A 21935-nucleotide genomic window follows, 5' to 3' on the forward strand; every position below is an offset into this window, starting at 1 on the left:
GCAGTCTTTTGGGGTCTGTCTCTCCACTTTTCTCTGCAGTCTTTTGGGGTCTGTCTCTCCACTTTTCTCTGCAGTCTTTTGGGGTCTGTCTCTCCACCTTTCTCTGCTGCACTCTTTTGGGGTCTGTCTCTCCACCTTTCTCTGCTGCACTCTTTTGGGGTCTGTCTCTCCCACCTTTCTCTGCTGCACTCTTTTGGGGTCTGTCTCTCCCACCTTTCTCTGCTGCACTCTTTTGGGGTCTGTCTCTCCCACCTTTCTCTGCTGCACTCTTTTGGGGTCTGTCTCTCCAGCTTTGCACACACAGATTCTCTGGGATTTGGGTCTGGACTGTGACTGCGCCGTTCACACACAGGAATATGCTCTGATCTAAACCCTCCATTGTAGCTCTGGCAGGATGCTGGGGGTTGTTGTCCTGCTGGAAGGTGAACCTACACCCAAGTCTCAAGTCTTTAACGTCCTCTAACAGGTTTTCCTCCACGATTGCCCTGTATTTAGCTCCATCCATCTTCCCATCACCTTTGACCAGCTTCTCTGCCCCTGTTGGAGAAAAGCCTCCCCGCAGCAGGATGCTGCCTCCACCATGTGTGACGGTGGGGATGGTGTTTTCAGTGTGATGAGCAGTGTTAGTTTTCTGGTACACTTTGGTCTGACCTGACCTGAGCAGAGCCCCTTCTTCCACATGCTCGCTTTGTCCCCTACATGGATCTTATGGCTTTCAAAAATGTCTTTATTCTTGCCGCTCTTCCATAAACAGCAGATTTGTGGAGTATACCACTAAGGCTATGTGCGCATGTTCAGGATTTGATTGCAGAACTTTCAGCAGCGTTTCTGCATCTCTTGGCAGGAAAAATGCTGTAGAAAAAATGTGCGTTTTGCTGCGTTTTTTGATGTGTTTTTGTACAACAATGAATGTTTTTGAAGCTAAATAAAGCATTTACTCTGTGTCTGTGTGTTTATTTAACTCTTTACTTAGGTTTAGTAATAAAAGTCTGACACCTTTTCATCACCAAACAAAAGGGCTAGGTGTCAGCTAATCCCATACCCCCAATCTCATTAGCATTTCCATTCAAGTTATTTCTGGGGCAGCTGTGAGCTGCTATTTTTAACCTAGGAAGGTGCCATTAGGTAAACATGATTCCTGGCTATTAATAACAGGTCACAGCTGTTTCTTTAGCCACTATGTCCCCAGGACCAGCAACAAGCAGCGCTTTGGATACAGCATATTTTTGCTGCGTCCAAAACGCTGTGTTCTAATGCCGCACTTTTGCTGTCAGTACATGCGGATCCACCGCATATAATGACACTTCAATCGGTCAAAATCTGCAGCGGAGACTAGCGTGTCTACTACAGAAATTGACCTGCTGCGGGTTTGTTTATACAGCATCAAACCCGCAGCGTCCAGATGTTACAGCATAGGGGATGGGATCTCTAGAAATACCATGTCCACTATGCGTGCATCAGAGGCTGCGGATCACCCGTGGACACTGACATGTGACGAGTCTTTCAGGACTGCAGCATGTCAAATTCTCTTGTGGAGTCGCTAGCCCCCTGCTAGGCTAATAATACCACCCCTCAGCAGTCCCAGGAATGGCGCATCCATAAGATTCCATGTAGCGGTGGCAAGTGGGGTAATAAGGTTGGGGTTCACGTCAGCCTTGTATTGGCGGCTAATATGAAGCCCAGGTTAGTAATGGAGGGCGTCTATAAGCCACCCCCATTACTAACCCCATAGTAAAAGGTTTTGACACTTTTTCAATAAAGACGCGGCCAGAATAAAGTCTTTTAATAAAATAAAAAACACACTGTTTTAATAATTTACTTACCTAATGCCCAGTTCCCGAAGCCCTTGTCTCCTGTGAGAAACCAAAAATAAAAAACAACCATATCCCTCACTGCTGTAGAAGACAGCACTGTACACTGACAGGAGTGTAATAACTCCTGTCAGTGTACATCGCTGCGCTGCTGGCTGTGTTCACCTGAGTTCATCAGCTGATAAGCCTCGATGTCCTCATTTACTGCAAATTCCCACGCAGCACCGGTGCCGTAAAGTGAGGTCCTGGAGCTCTCAGCTGATGAACGCAGGTGAACTCAGTCCCGGCAGTGCAGCGATGTACACTGCCAGGAGCGAGCGCGCTCCTGTCAGTGTATTGCTGGCTGCCGGGTGATTGGGCTGCCAGGGGACATCGGGAGGATGGCGGACAGGTGAGAATGAAAGGTGTTTTTAATTTTAATGTAGATTTTTACACCATAAACAGACGCCGGCTGAGGAGACTACTTCTCCCCTCAGCCGCGTGGCTTTCGCTGTTATCATCGGGAGCTGCAGCTGGATGATGGAAGGAGTAGTTTTCTTCTACGGCCCGGGTACCATTCTTTGTGCGTTTTTGCAGTGTATTTGACTCATGGAATTGAATTGAGTCAGTCAAATACGCAGGAAACAACCGCAGCAAATCCACAAATCTATCCCGATGGGTTTGCTGCGGTTCAGTTGAACTCAATGGGCGGGAAACGCTGCAGAAATGCTACAAAGAATGGACAAGCTGCGGAATTAAACGCAATCACAATCCGATACACATTGTATCCTGTCTCCTGTACACTATATACACATTGTATCCTGTCTCCTGTACAGTATATACACATTGTATCCTGTCTCCTGTACACTATATATACATTGTATCCTGTCTCCTGTACAGTATATACACATTGTATCCTGTCTCCTGTACACTATATACACATTGTATCCTGTCTCCTGTACAGTATATACACATTGTATCCTGTCTCCTGTACACTATATACACATTGTATCCTGTCTCCTGTACAGTATATACACATTGTATCCTGTCTCCTGTACACTATATATACATTGTATCCTGTCTCCTGTACACTATATACACATTGTATCCTGTCTCCTGTACACTATATATACATTGTATCCTGTCTCCTGTACAGTATATACACATTGTATCCTGTACAGTATATACACATTGTATCCTGTCTCCTGTACACTATATACACATTGTATCCTGTCTCCTGTACACTATATACACATTGTATCCTGTCTTCTGTATAGTATATATACATTGTATCCTGTCTCCTGTACAGTATATGCACATTGTGCCCTGTCTCCTGTACACTATATACACATTGTATCCCGTCTCCTGTACACTATATACACATTGTATCCTGTCTCCTGTACACTATATACACATTGTATCCCGTCTCCTGTACAGTATATACACATTGTATCCCGTCTCCTGTACACTATATACACATTGTATCCCGTCTCCTGTACACTATATACACATTGTATCCTGTCTCCTGTACAGTATATATACATTGTATCCTGTCTCCTGTACACTATATACACATTGTATCCTGTCTCCTGTCCAATATATATACATTGTACCCTGTCTCCTGTACACTATATACACATTGTATCCTGTACAGTATATACACATTGTATCCTGTCTCCTGTACAGTATATACACATTGTATCCTGTCTTCTGTACAGTATATACACTGTATCCTGTCTCCTGTACAGTATATACACATTGTATCCTGTCTCCTGTACACTATATACACATTGTATCCTGTCTCCTGTACACTATATACACATTGTATCCTGTCTTCTGTATAGTATATATACATTGTATCCTGTCTCCTGTACAGTATATGCACATTGTGCCCTGTCTCCTGTACACTATATACACATTGTATCCCGTCTCCTGTACACTATATACACATTGTATCCTGTCTCCTGTACACTATATACACATTGTATCCCGTCTCCTGTACAGTATATACACATTGTATCCCGTCTCCTGTACACTATATACACATTGTATCCCGTCTCCTGTACACTATATACACATTGTATCCTGTCTCCTGTACAGTATATATACATTGTATCCTGTCTCCTGTACACTATATACACATTGTATCCTGTCTCCTGTCCAATATATATACATTGTACCCTGTCTCCTGTACACTATATACACATTGTATCCTGTACAGTATATACACATTGTATCCTGTCTCCTGTACAGTATATACACATTGTATCCTGTCTTCTGTACAGTATATACACTGTATCCTGTCTCCTGTACAGTATATACACATTGTATCCTGTCTCCTGTACACTATATATACATTGTATCCTGTCTCCTGTACACTATATACACATTGTATCCTGTCTCCTGTACACTATATATACATTGTATCCTGTCTCCTGTACAGTATATATACATTGTATCCTGTCTCCTGTACGCTATATACACATTGTATCCTGTCTCCTGTACGCTATATACACATTGTATCCCGTCTCCTGTACAGTATATACACATTGTATCCTGTCTCCTGTACAGTATATATACATTGTATCCTGTCTCCTGTACGCTATATATACATTGTATCCTGTCTCCTGTACACTATATACACATTGAATCCTGTCTCCTGTACAGTATATACACATTGTATCCTGTCTCCTGTACAGTATATACACATTGTATCTTGTCTCCTGTACACTATATACACATTGTATCCTGTCTCCTGTACAGTATATACACATTGTATCTTGTCTCCTGTACAGTATATACACATTGTATCCTGTCACCTGTACACTATATACACATTGTATCCTGTCTCCTGTACAGTATATATACATTGTATCCTGTCTCCTGTACACTATATACACATTGTATCCTGTCTCCTGTACACTATATACACATTGTATCCTGTCTCCTGTACACTATATACACATTGAATCCTGTCTCCTGTACAGTATATATACATTGTATCCTGTCTCCTGTACACTATATACACATTGTATCCTGTCTCCTGTACACTATATACACATTGTATCCTGTCTCCTGTACACTATATACACATTGAATCCTGTCTCCTGTACAGTATATACACATTGTATCTTGTCTCCTGTACACTATATACACATTGTATCCTGTCACCTGTACACTATATACACATTGTATCCTGTCTCCTGTACAGTATATATACATTGTATCCTGTCTCCTGTACACTATATACACATTGTATCCTGTCTCCTGTACAGTATATATACATTGTATCCTGTCTCCTGTACGCTATATACACATTGTATCCTGTCTCCTGTACGCTATATACACATTGTATCCTGTCTCCTGTACGCTATATATACATTGTATCCTGTCTCCTGTACGCTATATACACATTGTATCCTGTCTCCTGTACGCTATATACACATTGTATCCTGTCTCCTGTACGCTATATATACATTGTATCCTGTCTCCTGTACACTATATACACATTGTATCCTGTCTCCTGTACGCTATATATACATTGTATCCTGTCTCCTGTACGCTATATACACATTGTATCCTGTCTCCTGTATGCTATATATACATTGTATCCTGTCTCCTGTACACTATATACACATTGTATCCTGTCTCCTGTACACTATATACACATTGAATCCTGTCTCCTGTACACTATATGCACATTGTATCTTGTCTCCTGTACAGTATATATACATTGTATCCTGTCTCCTGTACACTATATACACATTGTATCCTGTCTCCTGTACACTATATACACATTGTATCCTGTCTCCTGTACGCTATATATACATTGTATCCTGTCTCCTGTACGCTATATACACATTGTATCCTGTCTCCTGTACGCTATATACACATTGTATCCTGTCTCCTGTACGCTATATACACATTGTATCCTGTCTCCTGTACACTATATACACATTGAATCCTGTCTCCTGTACACTATATGCACATTGTATCTTGTCTCCTGTACAGTATATATACATTGTATCCTGTCTCCTGTACACTATATACACATTGAATCCTGTCTCCTGTACACTATATGCACATTGTATCTTGTCTCCTGTACACTATATACACATTGTATCCTGTCTCCTGTACACTATATACACATTGTATCCTGTCTCCTGTACAGTATATATACATTGTATCCTGTCTCCTGTACGCTATATACACATTGTATCCTGTCTCCTGTACACTATATACACATTGAATCCTGTCTCCTGTACACTATATGCACATTGTATCTTGTCTCCTGTACAGTATATATACATTGTATCCTGTCTCCTGTACACTATATACACATTGTATCCTGTCTCCTGTACACTATATACACATTGTATCTTGTCTCCTGTACACTATATGCACATTGTATCTTGTCTCCTGTACACTATATGCACATTGTATCTTGTCTCCTGTACAGTATATATACATTGTATCCTGTCTCCTGTACGCTATATATACATTGTATCCTGTCTCCTGTACACTATATACACATTGTATCCTGTCTCCTGTACACTATATACACATTGTATCTTGTCTCCTGTACACTATATGCACATTGTATCTTGTCTCCTGTACAGTATATATACATTGTATCCTGTCTCCTGTACGCTATATACACATTGTATCCTGTCTCCTGTACACTATATACACATTGTATCCTGTCTCCTGTACACTATATACACATTGAATCCTGTCTCCTGTACACTATATGCACATTGTATCTTGTCTCCTGTACAGTATATATACATTGTATCCTGTCTCCTGTACAGTATATATACATTGTATCCTGTCTCCTGCACACTATATATAAATTGTATCCTGTCTCCTGTACACTATATACACATTGTATCCTGTCTCCTGTACAGTGTATAGATGTTTGACGACATGTCTGCCATGAGTTGGGTCGTTTTCCAGTGTGAGTGGTTGTATATCTATGTGAAGCCCCAAATACGTTCTACAAAACGACGATAGAGGCGTAAAATCAGCCAAAGTGCCATTTATTGCGCCGCCTGGTGTCCGTGATATTAATAGGACTTTTCCCGCCTCAGATCTTCTGCTCGTATCTTCTATGGAGTCCTAACCAGATATTTTTGGTCCAGTGAATATTATTTTCGGTTCCCCTGTGATGTTTTAGGCGGATCTCCTCCATATAAAGCTTCGCTGCCCCGTCCCGTCCTCCATCTCCTCCCTCGTCTTTCTGAAGTCATCTCTTATGGAAGAACTTGTGTAGAAACTTCTTGCGCTCGGCTCTCTCTCTCCGGGGATTGCGTTCCTCGGACATCCTGAAGTTGACGTTCAGTAAGACTTTGTGGATCAGGTTCAGGAACTGCAGATGTCTCCCCAGGGTCTTCAGATTGTCCTCACTCGTGTAGTTCTCCACCGAGAAGATTTCTTCAGCCCCCATGCCCTCAAACAGGTCACGGAATTTGGAGAAGGGGCCGCTGGTCTTGTGGGTGAGGACGATGATGGGGAAGATCCCTGCGTAGTGGAGGAATAACCATTACTATAGAAGAGAACGACCCCCAATAATCATAGTGCAGCCAACCAGCGACACGAGCCAAGGCGGCAGGTCCAGGACTGGGGTCTATATGCCAGTTTTGACACTCTAAATTGGGGGCTTCACTGGGGGTCTATGCACTTTCTACCTCTCTATACTGGGGGTCTATGCACCTTCTACCTCTCTATACTGGGGGTCTATCTGTTCCTTCTGCCTCTCTATACCGGGGGTCTATGCACCTTATATCTCTTTATACTGGGGGTCTATGCACCTTCTGTCTCTGTATACTGGGGGTCTATGCACCTTCTGTCTCTCTATACTGGGGGTCTACGCACCTTCTACCTCTATATTGGGGGTCTACGCACCTTCTGGCCTCTATACTGGGGTCTATGCACCTTCTGTCTCTGTATACTGGGGGTCTATGCACCTTCTGTCTCTTCCTCTGTATAAAGCGCTGGTAAGGCCGCACTTAGAATATTGTGCACAGTTCTGGGCTCCGGTGCTCAGGAAAGACATATTGGAGCTAGAGAGGGTACAAAGGAGGGCGACTAAGGTAATAAAGGGAATGGAGGGACTAGAATACCCAGAGAGGTTGTCAAAATTAGGCCTATTTACGTTGGAAAAGAGAAGGCTTAGGGGAGACCTCATAAACATGTATAAATACATCAGGGGGCAGTACAGAGATCTCTCCCATGACCTGTTTATACCAAGGATGGTGACAAAGACGAGGGGGCACACTATGCGTCTGGAGGAAAGGAGGTTCCTGCACCAGCATAGAAGGGGATTCTTTACGGTCAGAGCCGTGAGACTCTGGAACTCTCTGGGAGAGGAAGTGGTGATGTCCAACTCACTTAATGAGTTCAAGAGAGGCCTGGACGCCTTTCTGGAGAACAATAAAATTACATCTTATGCTTAGTTAATTAATCCAGGGATTTAATCTGACTGCCAGATTGGAGTCGGGAAGTGAATTTTTCCTCAATGATGTAAATTGGCCTCTACCGCATGGTTTTTTTTTGCCTTCCCCTGGATCAACGCTGCGGAATAGCTGCAGTGCACAAGAAATAGGCTGAACTGGATGGACGATTGTCTTTTTTCGGCCTTATAAACTATGTAACTATGTAACTATGTATACTGGGGGTCTATGCACCTTCTGCCTCTGTATACTGGGGTCTATGCACCTTCTGTCTCTGTATACTGGGGGTCTATGCTACCTCTCTATACTAGGGTCTATATGCATGGTCTACCTCTCTATATTGGGGGTATGTACCTCTCTCCTGTCTATACTGAGGGTCTATGCACCTTCTGCATCTATATTGGGGGTCTATCTGTTCCTTCTGTCTCTCTATACCGGGGGTCTATGCACCTTCTGCCTCTCTATATTGGGGGTCTCTATGCACCTTCTGCCTCTCTATACTAGGGTCTATATGCACGGTCTACCTCTCTATATTGGGTTTATGTACCAGTCTTCTGTCTATACTGGGGGTCTATGCATCTTCTGTCTCTGTATACTGGGGGTCTATGCACCTTCTGCCTCTCTATACTGGGGGTCTATGCACCTTCTGCCTCTCTATATTGGGGGTCTCTATGCACCTTCTGCCTCTCTATATTGGGGGTCTCGATGCACCTTCTGCCTCTCTATATTGGGGGTCTCTATGCACCTTCTGCCTCTCTATATTGGGGGTCTCGATGCACCTTCTGCCTCTCTATATTGTGGGTCTCTATGCACCTTCTGCCTCTCTATATTGGGGGTCTCTATGCACCTTCTGTCTCTCTATATTGGGGGTCTCTATGCACCTTCAGTCTCTGTATACTGGGGGTCTATGCACCTTCTGTCTCTGTATACTGGGGGTCTATGCACCTTCTGTCTCTGTATATTGGGGGTCTATGCTACCTCTCTATACTAGGGTCTATATGCACGGTCTACCTCTTTATTGGGGGTATGTACCTCTCTCCTGTCTATACTGGGGTTCTATGCACCTTCTGCATCTATATTGGGGGTCTATCTGTTCCTTCTGTCTCTCTATACTGGGGGTCTATGCACCTTCTGCCTCTCTATATTGGGCGTCTCTATGCACCTTCTGCCTCTCTATATTGTGGGTCTCTATGCACCTTCTGCCTCTCTATATTGGGGGTCTCTATGCACCTTCTGCCTCTCTATATTGGGGGTCTCTATGCACCTTCAGTCTCTGTATACTGGGGGTCTATGCACCTTCTGCCTCTGTATACTGGGGGTCTATGCACCTTCTGTCTCTGTATATTGGGGGTCTATGCTACCTCTCTATACTAGGGTCTATATGCATGGTCTACCTCTTTATTGGGGGTATGTACCTCTCTCCTGTCTATACTGGGGTTCTAGGCACCTTCTGCATCTATATTGGGGGTCTATCTGTTCCTTCTGTCTCTCTATACCGGGGGTCTATGCACCTTCTGCCTCTCTATATTGGGGTCTCTATGCACCTTCTGCCTCTCTATATTGTGGGTCTCTATGCACCTTCCGCCTCTCTATATTGGTGGTCTCGATGCTCCTTCTGCCTCTCTATATTGTGGGTCTCTATGCACCTTCCGCCTCTCTATATTGGGGGTCTCTATGCACCTTCTGCCTCTTTATATTGTGGGTCTCTATGCACCTTTCGCCTCTCTATATTGGGGGTCTCGATGCTCCTTCTGCCTCTCTATATTGGGGGTTTCTATGCACCTTCTGCCTCTCTATACTGGGGGTCTATGCACCTTCTGTCTCTGTATACTGGGGGTCTATGCACCTTCTGTCTCTGTATATTGGGGGTCTATGCTACCTCTCTATACTAGGGTCTATATGCACGGTCTACCTCTTTATTGGGGGTATGTACCTCTCTCCTGTCTATACTGGGGGTCTATGCACCTTCTGCATCTATATTGGGGGTCTATCTGTTCCTTCTGTCTCTCTATACTGGGGGTCTATGCACCTTCTGCCTCTCTATATTGGGGTCCCTATGCACCTTCTGCCTCTCTATATTGTGGGTCTCTATGCACCTTTCGCCTCTCTATATTGGGGGTCTCGATGCACCTTCTGCCTCTCTATATTGGGGGTTTCTATGCACCTTCTGCCTCTCTATACTGGGGGTCTATGCACCTTCTGTCTCTGTATACTGGGGGTCTATGCACCTTCTACCTCTCTATACTAGGGTCTATATGCACGGTCTACCTCTCTATATTGGGGGTATGTACCTCTCTCCTGTCTATACTGGGGGTCTATGCACCTTCCGCCTCTCTATATTGGGGGCCATTATGCGCCCTCCATATGCCAGTCTCTGATAGCTGTAATGGATATAGTAATATATATATATATATAATGCTGCGCTCGCTTCTTACCTGTCAGGTCTCTACAGGTTCTCAGGAACGTCTTGATTTCTTCCATCTCGTTAGCAGCAATTTCCCTCTTCACACTGTAAGGACAGTAATGTTATGGTTTCCCGTGGATCTGGTCACCCTGATATGTCTTCTGTTCTGCAGGGTTCGCCCCTCCATCCTCACGGTGTCCGTGTTTGGTGATGGTGCATGTGGTCGTCGTCTGGCCAAGTCCTCGTTCCCCCCATTATTACTGACCTTTTGCATATAGACAGGGTCTGCTGGAGACTGCGTACCCCGATAGTAATGGCGCTGTACATGGGAGGTCTCGTGCTCAGCGTTCACTAAGATGAAGGTTCATCTCGCACGGTGCCAGGACTATTGACCCCATGCAGGGGTCCCTGCACCAGACGTAATCCCCAGATAATCCCCTACCTGTAGACGAAGACCGGCACAATAATATCTCTGAAGTTTGGCTCGATATCGGCGTCTTCCAAGCGATTCAACACTTCATCAAACTCCTTTGTCCATTCCACTCCTTCGTTCAATGGGACAAAATTCGCTGGAAAATAAGAAAATAGACAGAAGGACATAGCGAGCAGTCTGCGTGTGACAGAAGGACATAGCGAGCAGTCTGTGTGAGACAGAAGGACATAGCGAGCAGTCTGTGTGTGACAGAAGGACATAGCGAGCAGTCTGTGTGTGACAGAAGGACATAGCGAGCAGTCTGTGTGTGACAGAAGGACATAGCGAGCAGTCTGTGTGTGACAGAAGGACATAGCGAGCAGTCTGTGTGAGACAGAAGGACATAGCGAGCAGTCTGTGTGAGACAGAAGGACATAGCGAGCAGTCTGCGTGTGACAGAAGGACATAGCGAGCAGTCTGCGTGTGACAGAAGGACATAGCGAGCAGTCTGCGTGTGACAGAAGGACATAGCGAGCAGTCTGTGTGTGACAGAAGGACATAGCGAGCAGTCTGTGTGTGACAGAAGGACATAGCGAGCAGTCTGTGTGTGACAGAAGGACATAGCGAGCAGTCTGTGTGAGACAGAAGGACATAGCGAGCAGTCTGTGTGAGACAGAAGGACATAGCGAGCAGTCTGCGTGTGACAGAAGGACATAGCGAGCAGTCTGCGTGTGACAGAAGGACATAGCGAGCAGTCTGCGTGTGACAGAAGGACATAGCGAGCAGTCTGTGTGTGACAGAAGGACATAGCGAGCAGTCTGCGTGTGACAGAAGGACAAAGCGAGCAGTCTGTGTGTGACAGAAGGACATAGCGAGCAGTCTGTGTGTGACAGAAGGACATAGCGAGCAGTCTGTGTGTGACAGAAGGACATAGCGAGCAGTCTGTGTGTGACAGAAGGACATAGCGAGCAGTCTGTGTGTGACAGAAGGACATAGCGAGCAGTCTGTGTGTGACAGAAGGACATAGCGAGCAGTCTGCGTGTGACAGAAGGACATAGCGAGCAGTCTGCGTGTGACAGAAGGACATAGCGAGCAGTCTGTGTGTGACAGAAGGACATAGCGAGCAGTCTGTGTGTGACAGAAGGACATAGCGAGCAGTCTGTGTGTGACAGAAGGACATAGCGAGCAGTCTGTGTGTGACAGAAGGACATAGCGAGCAGTCTGTGTGTGACAGAAGGACATAGCGAGCAGTCTGTGTGTGACAGAAGGACATAGCGAGCAGTCTGTGTGAGACAGAAGGACATAGCGAGCAGTCTGTGTGAGACAGAAGGACATAGCGAGCAGTCTGCGTGTGACAGAAGGACATAGCGAGCAGTCTGCGTGTGACAGAAGGACATAGCGAGCAGTCTGCGTGTGACAGAAGGACATAGCGAGCAGTCTGTGTGTGACAGAAGGACATAGCGAGCAGTCTGCGTGTGACAGAAGGACAAAGCGAGCAGTCTGTGTGTGACAGAAGGACATAGCGAGCAGTCTGTGTGTGACAGAAGGACATAGCGAGCAGTCTGTGTGTGACAGAAGGACATAGCGAGCAGTCTGTGTGTGACAGAAGGACATAGCGAGCAGTCTGTGAGTGACAGAAGGACATAGCGAGCAGCCTGTGTGTGACAGAAGGACATAGCGAGCAGTCTGTGTGTGACAGAAGGACATAGCGAGCAGTCTGCGTGTGACAGAAGGACATAGCGAGCAGTCTGTGTGTGACAGAAGGACATAGCGAGCAGCCTGTGTGTGACAGAAGGACATAGCGAGCAGTCTGTGAGTGACAGAAGGACATAGCGAGCAGCCTGTGTGTGACAGAAGGACATAGCGAGCAGCCTGTGTGTGACAGAAGGACATAGCGAGCAGTCTGCGTGTGACAGAAGGACATAGCGAGCAGTCTGCGTGTGACAGAAGGACATAGCGAGCAGTCTGCGTGTGACAGAAGGACATAGCGAGCAGTCTGTGTGTGAAAGAGACACAGGGAGAAGTCTGCATGAGAAAAGGGCGGCATGATGGAGAAACTTGGGCCACAAGGAGCAATTGGCATGATAAAGTGGGTCCTAAGGGGGCATGTAGAAGCAATATGTGTACTAAAGGGGGCAGCATGGAGTAAGAAAGAGAAACACAAGGAGCAGTCAATGTGACAAAGCAGACAGCATGGGAAAATCATGTATGTGAGAAAGTGGGCGGCGTGGGGAGATATCTGTGTGAATAAGAGGGTGGCACAATAAGAGGGTGGCACAATAACAGAGTGGCACAATAAGAGAGAGGCACAGTAACAGAGTGGCACAATAAGAGGGTGGCGCAATAAGAGAGTGGCACAATAAGAGAGTGGCACAATAAGAGGGTGGCACAATAAGAGGGTGGCACAATAAGAGGGTGGCACAATAAGAGAGAGGCACAGTAACAGAGTGGCACAATAAGAGGGTGGCACAATAAGAGGGTGGCACAATAAGAGAGAGGCACAGTAACAGTGGCACAATAAGAGGGTGGCACAATAAGAGGGTGGCACAATAAGAGGGTGGCACAATAAGAGGGTGGCACAATAAGAGAGAGGCACAGTAACAGAGTGGCACAATAAGAGGGTGGCACAATAAGAGGGTGGCACAATAAGAGAGAGGCACAATAAGAGAGAGGCACAATCAGAGAGAGGCACAATAAGAGAGTGGCACAATAAGAGAGTGGAACAATAAGAGAGTGGAACAATAAGAAAGTGGCACAATAAGAAAGTGGCACAATAAGAGGGTGGAACAATAAGAGGGTGGCACAATAAGAGAGTGGCACAATAAGAGGGTGGAACAATAAGAGGGTGGAACAATAAGAGGGTGGCACAATAAGAGGGTGGCACAGGGAGCAGGCTGTGCGAGAACAAGGGCAACATGGGGAATAACCTGTGAAGAAAGTGATAAAACAAGGAGTCCTCTGATAAGTCGGGGGTGTGGGGGAGCAGTGGGTGAGGGAAGCATTGGGGGCGGCCAGGGAATTGTTTAGAATCTGAAATCCCTCATTCACACTACAGAAGGATTGTTAGCTCTTGCTCTCCGCTCGGTGGGGATCCGGGTTCTCGGTGTCTTTATGACCTGCAGACACTTATCAATGGTCAAGGTTGCGTTTGGTAAGGTTTTAATTGATCATGATTAAATTATATATTTTAACCCCTTCCTGACATAGGATGTAATAGTGCTTGGTATATATTGGGTGAGGGCTTCATTATACAGCCATCGCCTGCCACTAACGGCAGCGACTGAGCGACTCCCAACGCAGATATTTAACCATTTAAATGCAGCTGCCAATCTCTGCCAGCAGAATTTACATTGCTGCAATTTTCCTGTGTGCCCAGTGAGATCCTTGTTCTCCAATGACTGAGCATGACGGCCAGCGGCTTAACTCCATCGCCAAATACATCAGTACAAAGTACAAGCAATCAAATGATCACCGGTTTTAGTCCCCAGGGAACAAGACACATTAAACTATAAACGATAAGACAGATGAGATAAAATAATTGACTACCACTCCGTGAGGAAGCATTGCGAAACGTGCTGCAGGGTGAGGACGCGCATTGCACTTTGATACAGTGGGTTTATAGTCCTTTTATTATTATTACATGGATGTGACCCCCTTCTCTGTGATCTTCGTGTTTTCTGAGGTTAGTTATTCTTGGTATTCCATCAGTCATCTATATTATTATGAATTTATTGTGCACTGGCACTTTATTTGTTGGATTTATACATTCTTACTTTTGCACCTGCACTTTTTTGACTACTTTATTCATAGATGGGGATATTAAGAACCGAGCAGTTTTTGGTCATTAACAAGGTGTAGAAAATCTTATATTTGATTAGTTATTTGCCCCGGTCTCTGGCTCCCTCCGTACTGTATAGTCACATCGTAACTGAATTCCTCCACCTTATTTTATCTGATTTGTCTTACATGGTTTTAATTAATCCAAAGACAATGGTAGAATTGCAGTTTTATTCTACATTTTATCCACTTGGATATTTTTCTCCTTTTTTCCCCGGATATTATAAGGTAAAATTAATGGTGTCATCGAAAACTACAAGTCGTTCTACGAAACGGCCATTGAGCGGGAAAAATAGAAGAAACGTGATGTCTCTTCTAAGAAGAGAAGGAAAAATCAATGTGTTAAAACGAAACTATCCGAGACAGGAAGGGTGTAGGGTCCCTCCGGTCACGGGGGGTCGGGATCATCCTTTCGCTTTAACGTGACGGAATTATATTTATGGGAAGTTCTAGGAGATGATAATCAGGAGACGCCTCCGTTGGGGTCTGGCGTTGGTCCCGTTTTACCCGTTCCGGACTTTAGCCTGATACTAAATTGGATTTTTCTGTAATTTTTCCCCAATGAAATGGGACTTACCCAGCTGGGTGTAAAACTCCCCGGTCTCGAAGGGGTTTAGCGTGGCGCATCCTCGGTTGTCCACCATGGTGATTGCGGTGGTGAGGGGGTAGGCTCTCCTGACCGTGGTGAGGCCGCCGTCGGCCGAGCCGGACTCCGCGTGGACCGTGAACTCCTTATCGTGGAGGGCATATTTACAGGAGTTGATCAAGGAGGATTTCCCGTGTCCCAGGAAGCCCATCAGCTGGACGAGGACTTGATTGTAGCCCTGGTTTCCCAGGGGGCAGTCATTCAGGTTGTAAGATATGATGTATTCCTTCAGCTGCAAGATATCCATGTCTGACCTGGAGCCGAGCGTTCACAGGAGGGAAAACAATGCGAAAGTGAAAATCAAAGAATTTCCAAGAAGAGGGAGGAAGAGGAGGAGGCTCCATGTGAGCAGAGGAAGATGAGGGGTAATAGAGTAGCAGCACCGGATACATCAACCTCATACATCAGATTATATTCTCCTCTGATTTGTTCTGCTAGAAAAATCCGACTCCACCCAAAACTCAGCGATTGTCCATCACCGGTCGGGGGCTTCTATCACAACACTTATACATTGTTATCTTATACACTTGTTTTTTGGTTATTTTGTATTTGTTTCATCATCTATAGTAGAAAAAGTATTTTCGGGTCTGGTCAATGAGCTGAACATTGGGCTGGTGCTTGGAGCTCTGTGGTGGTCACGTTTCCGCAGGTATCTCGTTATCAGCACAGGCAAGATGACCGAGACCACGGGGTCCATGTCTCTGCCCATCAGCTGATATCTACAGGTAGAGGCATAGAGACTATATGGAGGGCTGAAATCTATAGGTAGAGGCTGTAGATAAAGCCTGTGTATAGGTCAGGAGCGGACATACTGGCGGTGCAGCCGGGCCCAGAGGTGGGGGGCACATGTCTACCTCCAGGGCTGCTGCAGTGGTGCATTTGATGAGTTATTGCCCCATGAATCACGCATATATTGTCCTGGCACCAGAGACGCGGTGTCTGTGGGGAGACGCGGTGTCTGTGGGGAGACGCGGTGTCTGTAGGGAGACGCTGTATCTGTAGGGAGACGCGGTGTCTGTGGGGAGGCGCGTAGTCTGTGGGGAGACGCGGTGTCTGTAGGGAGACGCGGTGTCTGTGGGGAGACGCGGTGTCTGTAGGGAGACGCGGTGTCTGTAGGGAGACGCGGTGTCTGTGGGGAGGCGCGGTGTGTGTGGGGAGACGCGGTGTCTGTGGGGAGACGCGGTGTCTGTAGGGAGACGCGGTGTGTGTAGGGAGACGCGGTGTCTGTGGGGAGACGCGGTGTCTGTAGGGAGACGCGGTGTGTGTAGGGAGATGCTGTGTCTGTAGGGAGACGCGGTGTCTGTGGGGAGGCGCGGTGTGTGTGGGGAGACGCGGTGTCTGTGGGGAGACGCGGTGTCTGTAGGGAGACGCGGTGTGTGTAGGGAGACGCGGTGTGTGTGGGGAGACGCGGTGTCTGTAGGGAGACGCGGTGTGTGTAGGGAGACGCGGTGTCTGTGGGGAGACGCGGTGTCTGTAGGGAGACGCGGTGTGTGTGGGGAGACGCGGTGTCTGTAGGGAAACGCTGTGTCTGTAGGGAGACGCGGTGTCTGTGGGGAGACGCGGTGTCTGTGGGGAGACGCGATATCTGTAGGGAGATGCGGTGTCTGTGGGAAGGCGCGGTGTCTGTGGGGAGACGCTGTGTCTGTAGGGAGACGTGGTGTCTGTGGGGAGGCGCGGTGTCTGTGGGGAGACGCGGTGTCTGTGGGGAGACGCTGTGTCTTTAGGGAGACGCGGTGTCTCTAGGGAGACGCGGTGTCTGTGGGGAGGCGCGGTGTGTGTGGGGAGACGCGGTGTCTGTGGGGAGACGCGGTATCTGTAGGGAGACGCGGTGTGTGTAGGGAGACGCGGTGTGTGTGGGGAGACGTGGTGTCTGTAGGGAGACGCGGTGTGTGTAGGGAGACGCGGTGTCTGTGGGGAGACGCGGTGTCTGTAGGGAGACGCGCTGTGTGTAGGGAGACGCGGTGTCTGTGGGGAGACGCGGTGTCTGTAGGGAGACGCGGTGTGTGTGGGGAGACGCGGTATCTGTAGGGAAACGCTGTGTCTGTAGAGAGACGCGGTGTCTGTGGGGAGACGCGGTGTCTGTGGGGTGACGCGGTGTCTGTGGGGAGGCGCGGTGTCTGTGGGGAGACGCTGTGTCTGTAGGGAGACGCGGTGTCTGTGGGGAGGCGCGCTGTCTGTGGGGAGACGCGGTATCTGTAGGGAGATGCGGTATGTGTAGGGAGACCCGGTGTCTGTGGGGAGGCGCGGTGTCTGTGGGGAGACGGGGTGCCTGTAGGGAGACGCGGTGTGTGTAGGGAGACGTGGTGTCTGTGGGGAGACGCGGTGTCTGTAGGGAGACGCGGTGTGTGTAGGGAGACGCTGTGTCTGTAGGGAGACGCGGTGTCTGTGGGGAGGCGCGGTGTGTGGGGAGACGCGGTGTCTGTGGGGAGACGCGGTGTCTGTAGGGAGACGCGGTGTGTGTAGGGAGACGCGGTGTGTGTGGGGAGACGTGGTGTCTGTAGGGAGACGCGGTGTGTGTAGGGAGACGCGGTGTCTGTGGGGAGACGCGGTGTCTGTAGGGAGACGCGGTGTGTGTAGGGAGACGCGGTGTCTGTGGGGAGACGCGGTGTCTGTAGGGAGACGCGGTGTGTGTGGGGAGACGCGGTATCTGTAGGGAAACGCTGTGTCTGTAGGGAGACGCGGTGTCTGTGGGGAGACGCGGTATCTGTAGGGAGATGCGGTGTCTGTGGGGAGGCGCGGTGTCTGTGGGGAGACGCTGTGTCTGTAGGGAGACGCGGTGTCTGTGGGGAGGCGCGGTGTCTGTGGGGAGACGCGGTATCTGTAGGGAGATGCGGTGTGTGTAGGGAGACGCGGTGTCTGTGGGGAGGCGCGGTGTCTGTGGGGAGACGCGGTGCCTGTAGGGAGACGCGGTGTGTGTAGGGAGACGTGGTGTCTGTGGGGAGACGCGGTGTCTGTGGGGAGACGCGGTGTCTGTAGGGAGACGCGGTGTCTGTAGGGAGACGCGGTGTGTGTGGGGAGACGCGGTGTGTGTGGGGAGACGCGGTGACTGTAGGGAGATGCGGTGTCTGTGGGGAGACGCGGTGTCTGTGGGGAGACGCGGTGACTAGGGAGACGCGGTGTGTAGGGAGACGCGGTGTGTGTAGGGAGACGCGGTGTCTGTGGGGAGATGCGGTGTCTGTAGGGAGACGCGGTGTGTGTGGGGAGACGCGGTGTCTGTGGGGAGACGCAGTGCCTGTAGGGAGACGCGGTGTCTGTGGGGAGACGCGGTGTCTGTAGTGTCTGTGGGGAGACGTAGTATCTGTGGGGAGACGCGGTGTCTGTGGGGAGACGCGATGTGTGTGGGGAGACGCGGTGTCTGTGGGGAGACGCGGTGCCTGTGGGGAGACGCGGTATCTGTGGGGAGAGGCGGTGCCTGTGGGGAGACGCGGTGTCTGTGGGGAGACGCGGTGTCTGTGGGGAAACGCGGTATCTGTGGGGAGACGCGGTGCCTGTAGGGAGACGCGGTATCTGTGGGGAGACGCGGTGTCTGTGGGGAGACGCGGTGCCTGTGGGGAGACGCGGTATCTGTGGGGAGACGCGGTGTCTGTAGTGTCTGTGGGGAGATGCGGTATCTGTGGGGAGACGCGGTGTCTGTGGGGAGACGCGGTATGTGTGGGGAGACGCGGTATCTGTGGGGAGACGCAGTATCTGTGGGGAGACGCGGTGTCTGTGGGGAGACGCGGTGTCTGTGGGGAGACGCGGTGTCTGTGGGGAGACGCGGTGCCTGTAGGGAGACGCGGTATCTGTGGGGAGACGCGGTGTCTGTGGGGAGACGCGGTGCCTGTGGGGAGACGCGGTATCTGTGGGGAGACGCGGTGTCTGTAGTGTCTGTGGGGAGACGCGGTATCTGTGGGGAGACGCGGTGTCTGTGGGGAGACGCGGTATCTGTGGGGAGACGCGGTGCCTGTAGGGAGACGCGGTATCTGTGGGGAGACGCGGTGTCTGTGGGGAGACGCGGTGCCTGTAGGGAGACACGGTATCTGTGGGGAGACGCGGTGTCTGTGGGGAGACGCGGTGCCTGTGGGGATACGCGGTGCCTGTAGTGAGACGCGGTATCTGTGGGGAGACGCGGTGTCTGTGGGGAGACGCGGTGCCTGTGGGGAGACGCGGTGTCTGTGGGGAGACGCGGTGTCTGTAGTGTCTGTGGGGAGACGCGGTGTCTGTGGGGAGACGCGGTGCCTGTGGGGAGACGCGGTGTCTGTGGGGAGACGCGGTGCCTGTGGGGAGACGCGGTGTCTGTGGGGAGACGCGGTGTCTGTAGTGTCTGTGGGGAGGCGCGGTGTCTGTGGGGAGACGCGGTGCAGGGTTTATCCAGGACTGATCTCTGCAGTAGACACTAGAGATCCTGCACTGGTGATGAGGGGTCAGGCACAGTGTAATGCAGTTCAACAGCTGTGGCGCCAGCCTGGGGAATATGGGCACACTGCACTGTTATCTTATATGGATGGTATAATGTCACTATTGTGAAAGAATGCTGGCTTAGTGGTTAGCATTATATGGTGGCTCAGTGGTTATCACTATATGGTGACTCAGTGGTTAGCACTGTATGGTGGCTCAGGGGTTAGCACTACATGCTGGCTCAGTGGTTAGCACTGTATGGTGGCTCAGGGGTTAGCACTGTATGGTGGCTTAGGGGATAACACTATATGCTGGCTCAGGGGTTAGCACTATATGGTGGCTCAGGGGTTAGCTCTATATGTTGGCTCAGTGGTTAGCACTGTATGGTGGCTCAGGGGTTAGCACTATATGGAGGCTCAGGGGTTAGCACTATATGCTGGCTCAGTGGTTAGCACTATATGGTGGCTCAGGGGTTAGCACTATATCGTGGCTCAGGGGTTAGCACTATATGGAGGCTCAGGGGTTAGCACTATATGCTGGCTCAGTGGTTAGCACTATATGGTGGCTCAGGGGTAAGCACTATATGCTGGCTCAGTGGTTTGCACTGTATGGTGGCTCAGGGGTTAGCACTATAAGGTGGCTCAGGGGTTAGCACTATAAGGTGGCTCAGGGGTTAGCACTATATGCTGGCTCAGTGGTTAGCACTATATGGTGGCTCAGGGGTTAGCACTATATGGTGGTTCAGGGGTTAGCACTATATGCTGGCTCAGCGGTTAGCACTATATGGTGGCTCAGGGGTTAGCACTATATGGTGGTTCAGGGGTTAGCACTATATGCTGGCTCAGCGGTTAGCACTATATGCTGGCTCAGGGGTTAGCACTATATGGTGGCTCAGTGGTTAGCACTATATGCTGGCTCAGGGGTTAGCACTATATTGTGGCTCAGGGGTTAGCACTATATGGTGGCTCAGGGGTTAGCACTATATGCTGGCTCAGTGGTTAGCACTATAGGGTGGCTCAGTGGTTAGCACTATATGGTGGCTCAGTGGTTAGCACTGTATGGTGCCTGAGTGGTTAGCACTATATGCTGGCTCAGGGGTTAGCACTATATCCTGGCTAAGGGATTAGCACTATATGCTGGCTCAGGGGTTAGCACTATATGATGGCTCGGGTTAGCATTGTATGGTGGCTCAGGGGTTAGCACTATATGCTGGCTCAGTGATTAGCACTATATGGTGGCTCAGGGGTAGCACTATATGGTGGCTCAGGGGGTAGCACTATATGGTGGCTCAGGGGTTAGCACTATCTGGTGGCTCAGGGGTTAGCACTATATGGCGGCTCAGGGGTTAGCACTGTATGGTGGCTCAATGGTTAGCACTATATGCTGGCTCAGGGGTTAGCACTATATTGTGGCTCAGGGGTTAGCACTATATGGTGGCTCAGGGGTTAGCACTATATGCTGGCTCAGTGGTTAGCACTATATGGTGGCTCAGGGGTTAGCACTATATGGTGGCTCAGTGGTTAGCACTGTATGGTGCCTGAGTGGTTAGCACTATATGCTGGCTCAGGGGTTAGCACTATATGGTGGCTCAGTGGTTAGCCGTATATGCTGGCTCAGGGGTTAGCACTATATGCTGGCTCAGGGGTTAGCACTATATGCTGGCTCAGGGATTAGCACTGTATGATGGCTCAGGGGTTAGCACTATATGCTGGCTCAGTGATTAGCACTATATGGTGGCTCAGTGATTAGCACTATATGGTGGCTCATGGGGTTAGCACTGTATGGTGGCTCAGGGATTAGCACTATATGGTGACTCAGGGGTTAGCACTATATGCTGGCTCAGTGGTTAGCACTATATGCTGGCTCAGGGGTTAGCACTATATGCTGGCTCAGGGGTTAGCACTATATGCTGGCTCAGGGGTTAGCACTATATGGTGGCTCAGGGGTTAGCACTATATGGTGGCTCAGGAGTTAGCACTCTATGGTGGCTCAGTGGTTAGCACTATATGCTGGCTCA

General features: G+C 49.0%; 1 protein-coding gene across 1 annotated transcript; it reads right to left on the reverse strand.

Annotated features, from left to right (window-relative positions):
* Positions 1–6812: 6812 nt before the first annotated feature.
* On the reverse strand, positions 6813–15893 carry LOC141162661 (uncharacterized). Its single transcript, XM_073648997.1, has 4 exons — positions 15473–15893; positions 11089–11215; positions 10678–10751; positions 6813–7310 (listed from the first exon to the last, which is right to left on the reverse strand). The coding sequence occupies exons 1-4, from the start codon at positions 15786–15788 to the stop codon at positions 7036–7038; spliced, it is 792 nt and encodes a 263-aa protein (XP_073505098.1). The 5' UTR covers positions 15789–15893; the 3' UTR covers positions 6813–7035.
* Between the last annotated feature and the right edge of the window lie 6042 nt (positions 15894–21935).

Source organism: Phyllobates terribilis, unplaced genomic scaffold (assembly GCF_046119375.1).
Source record: "Phyllobates terribilis strain yellow unplaced genomic scaffold, ASM4611937v1 Scaffold_9__5_contigs__length_417890890, whole genome shotgun sequence".
Classification (NCBI taxonomy): domain Eukaryota; kingdom Metazoa; phylum Chordata; class Amphibia; order Anura; family Dendrobatidae; genus Phyllobates; species Phyllobates terribilis.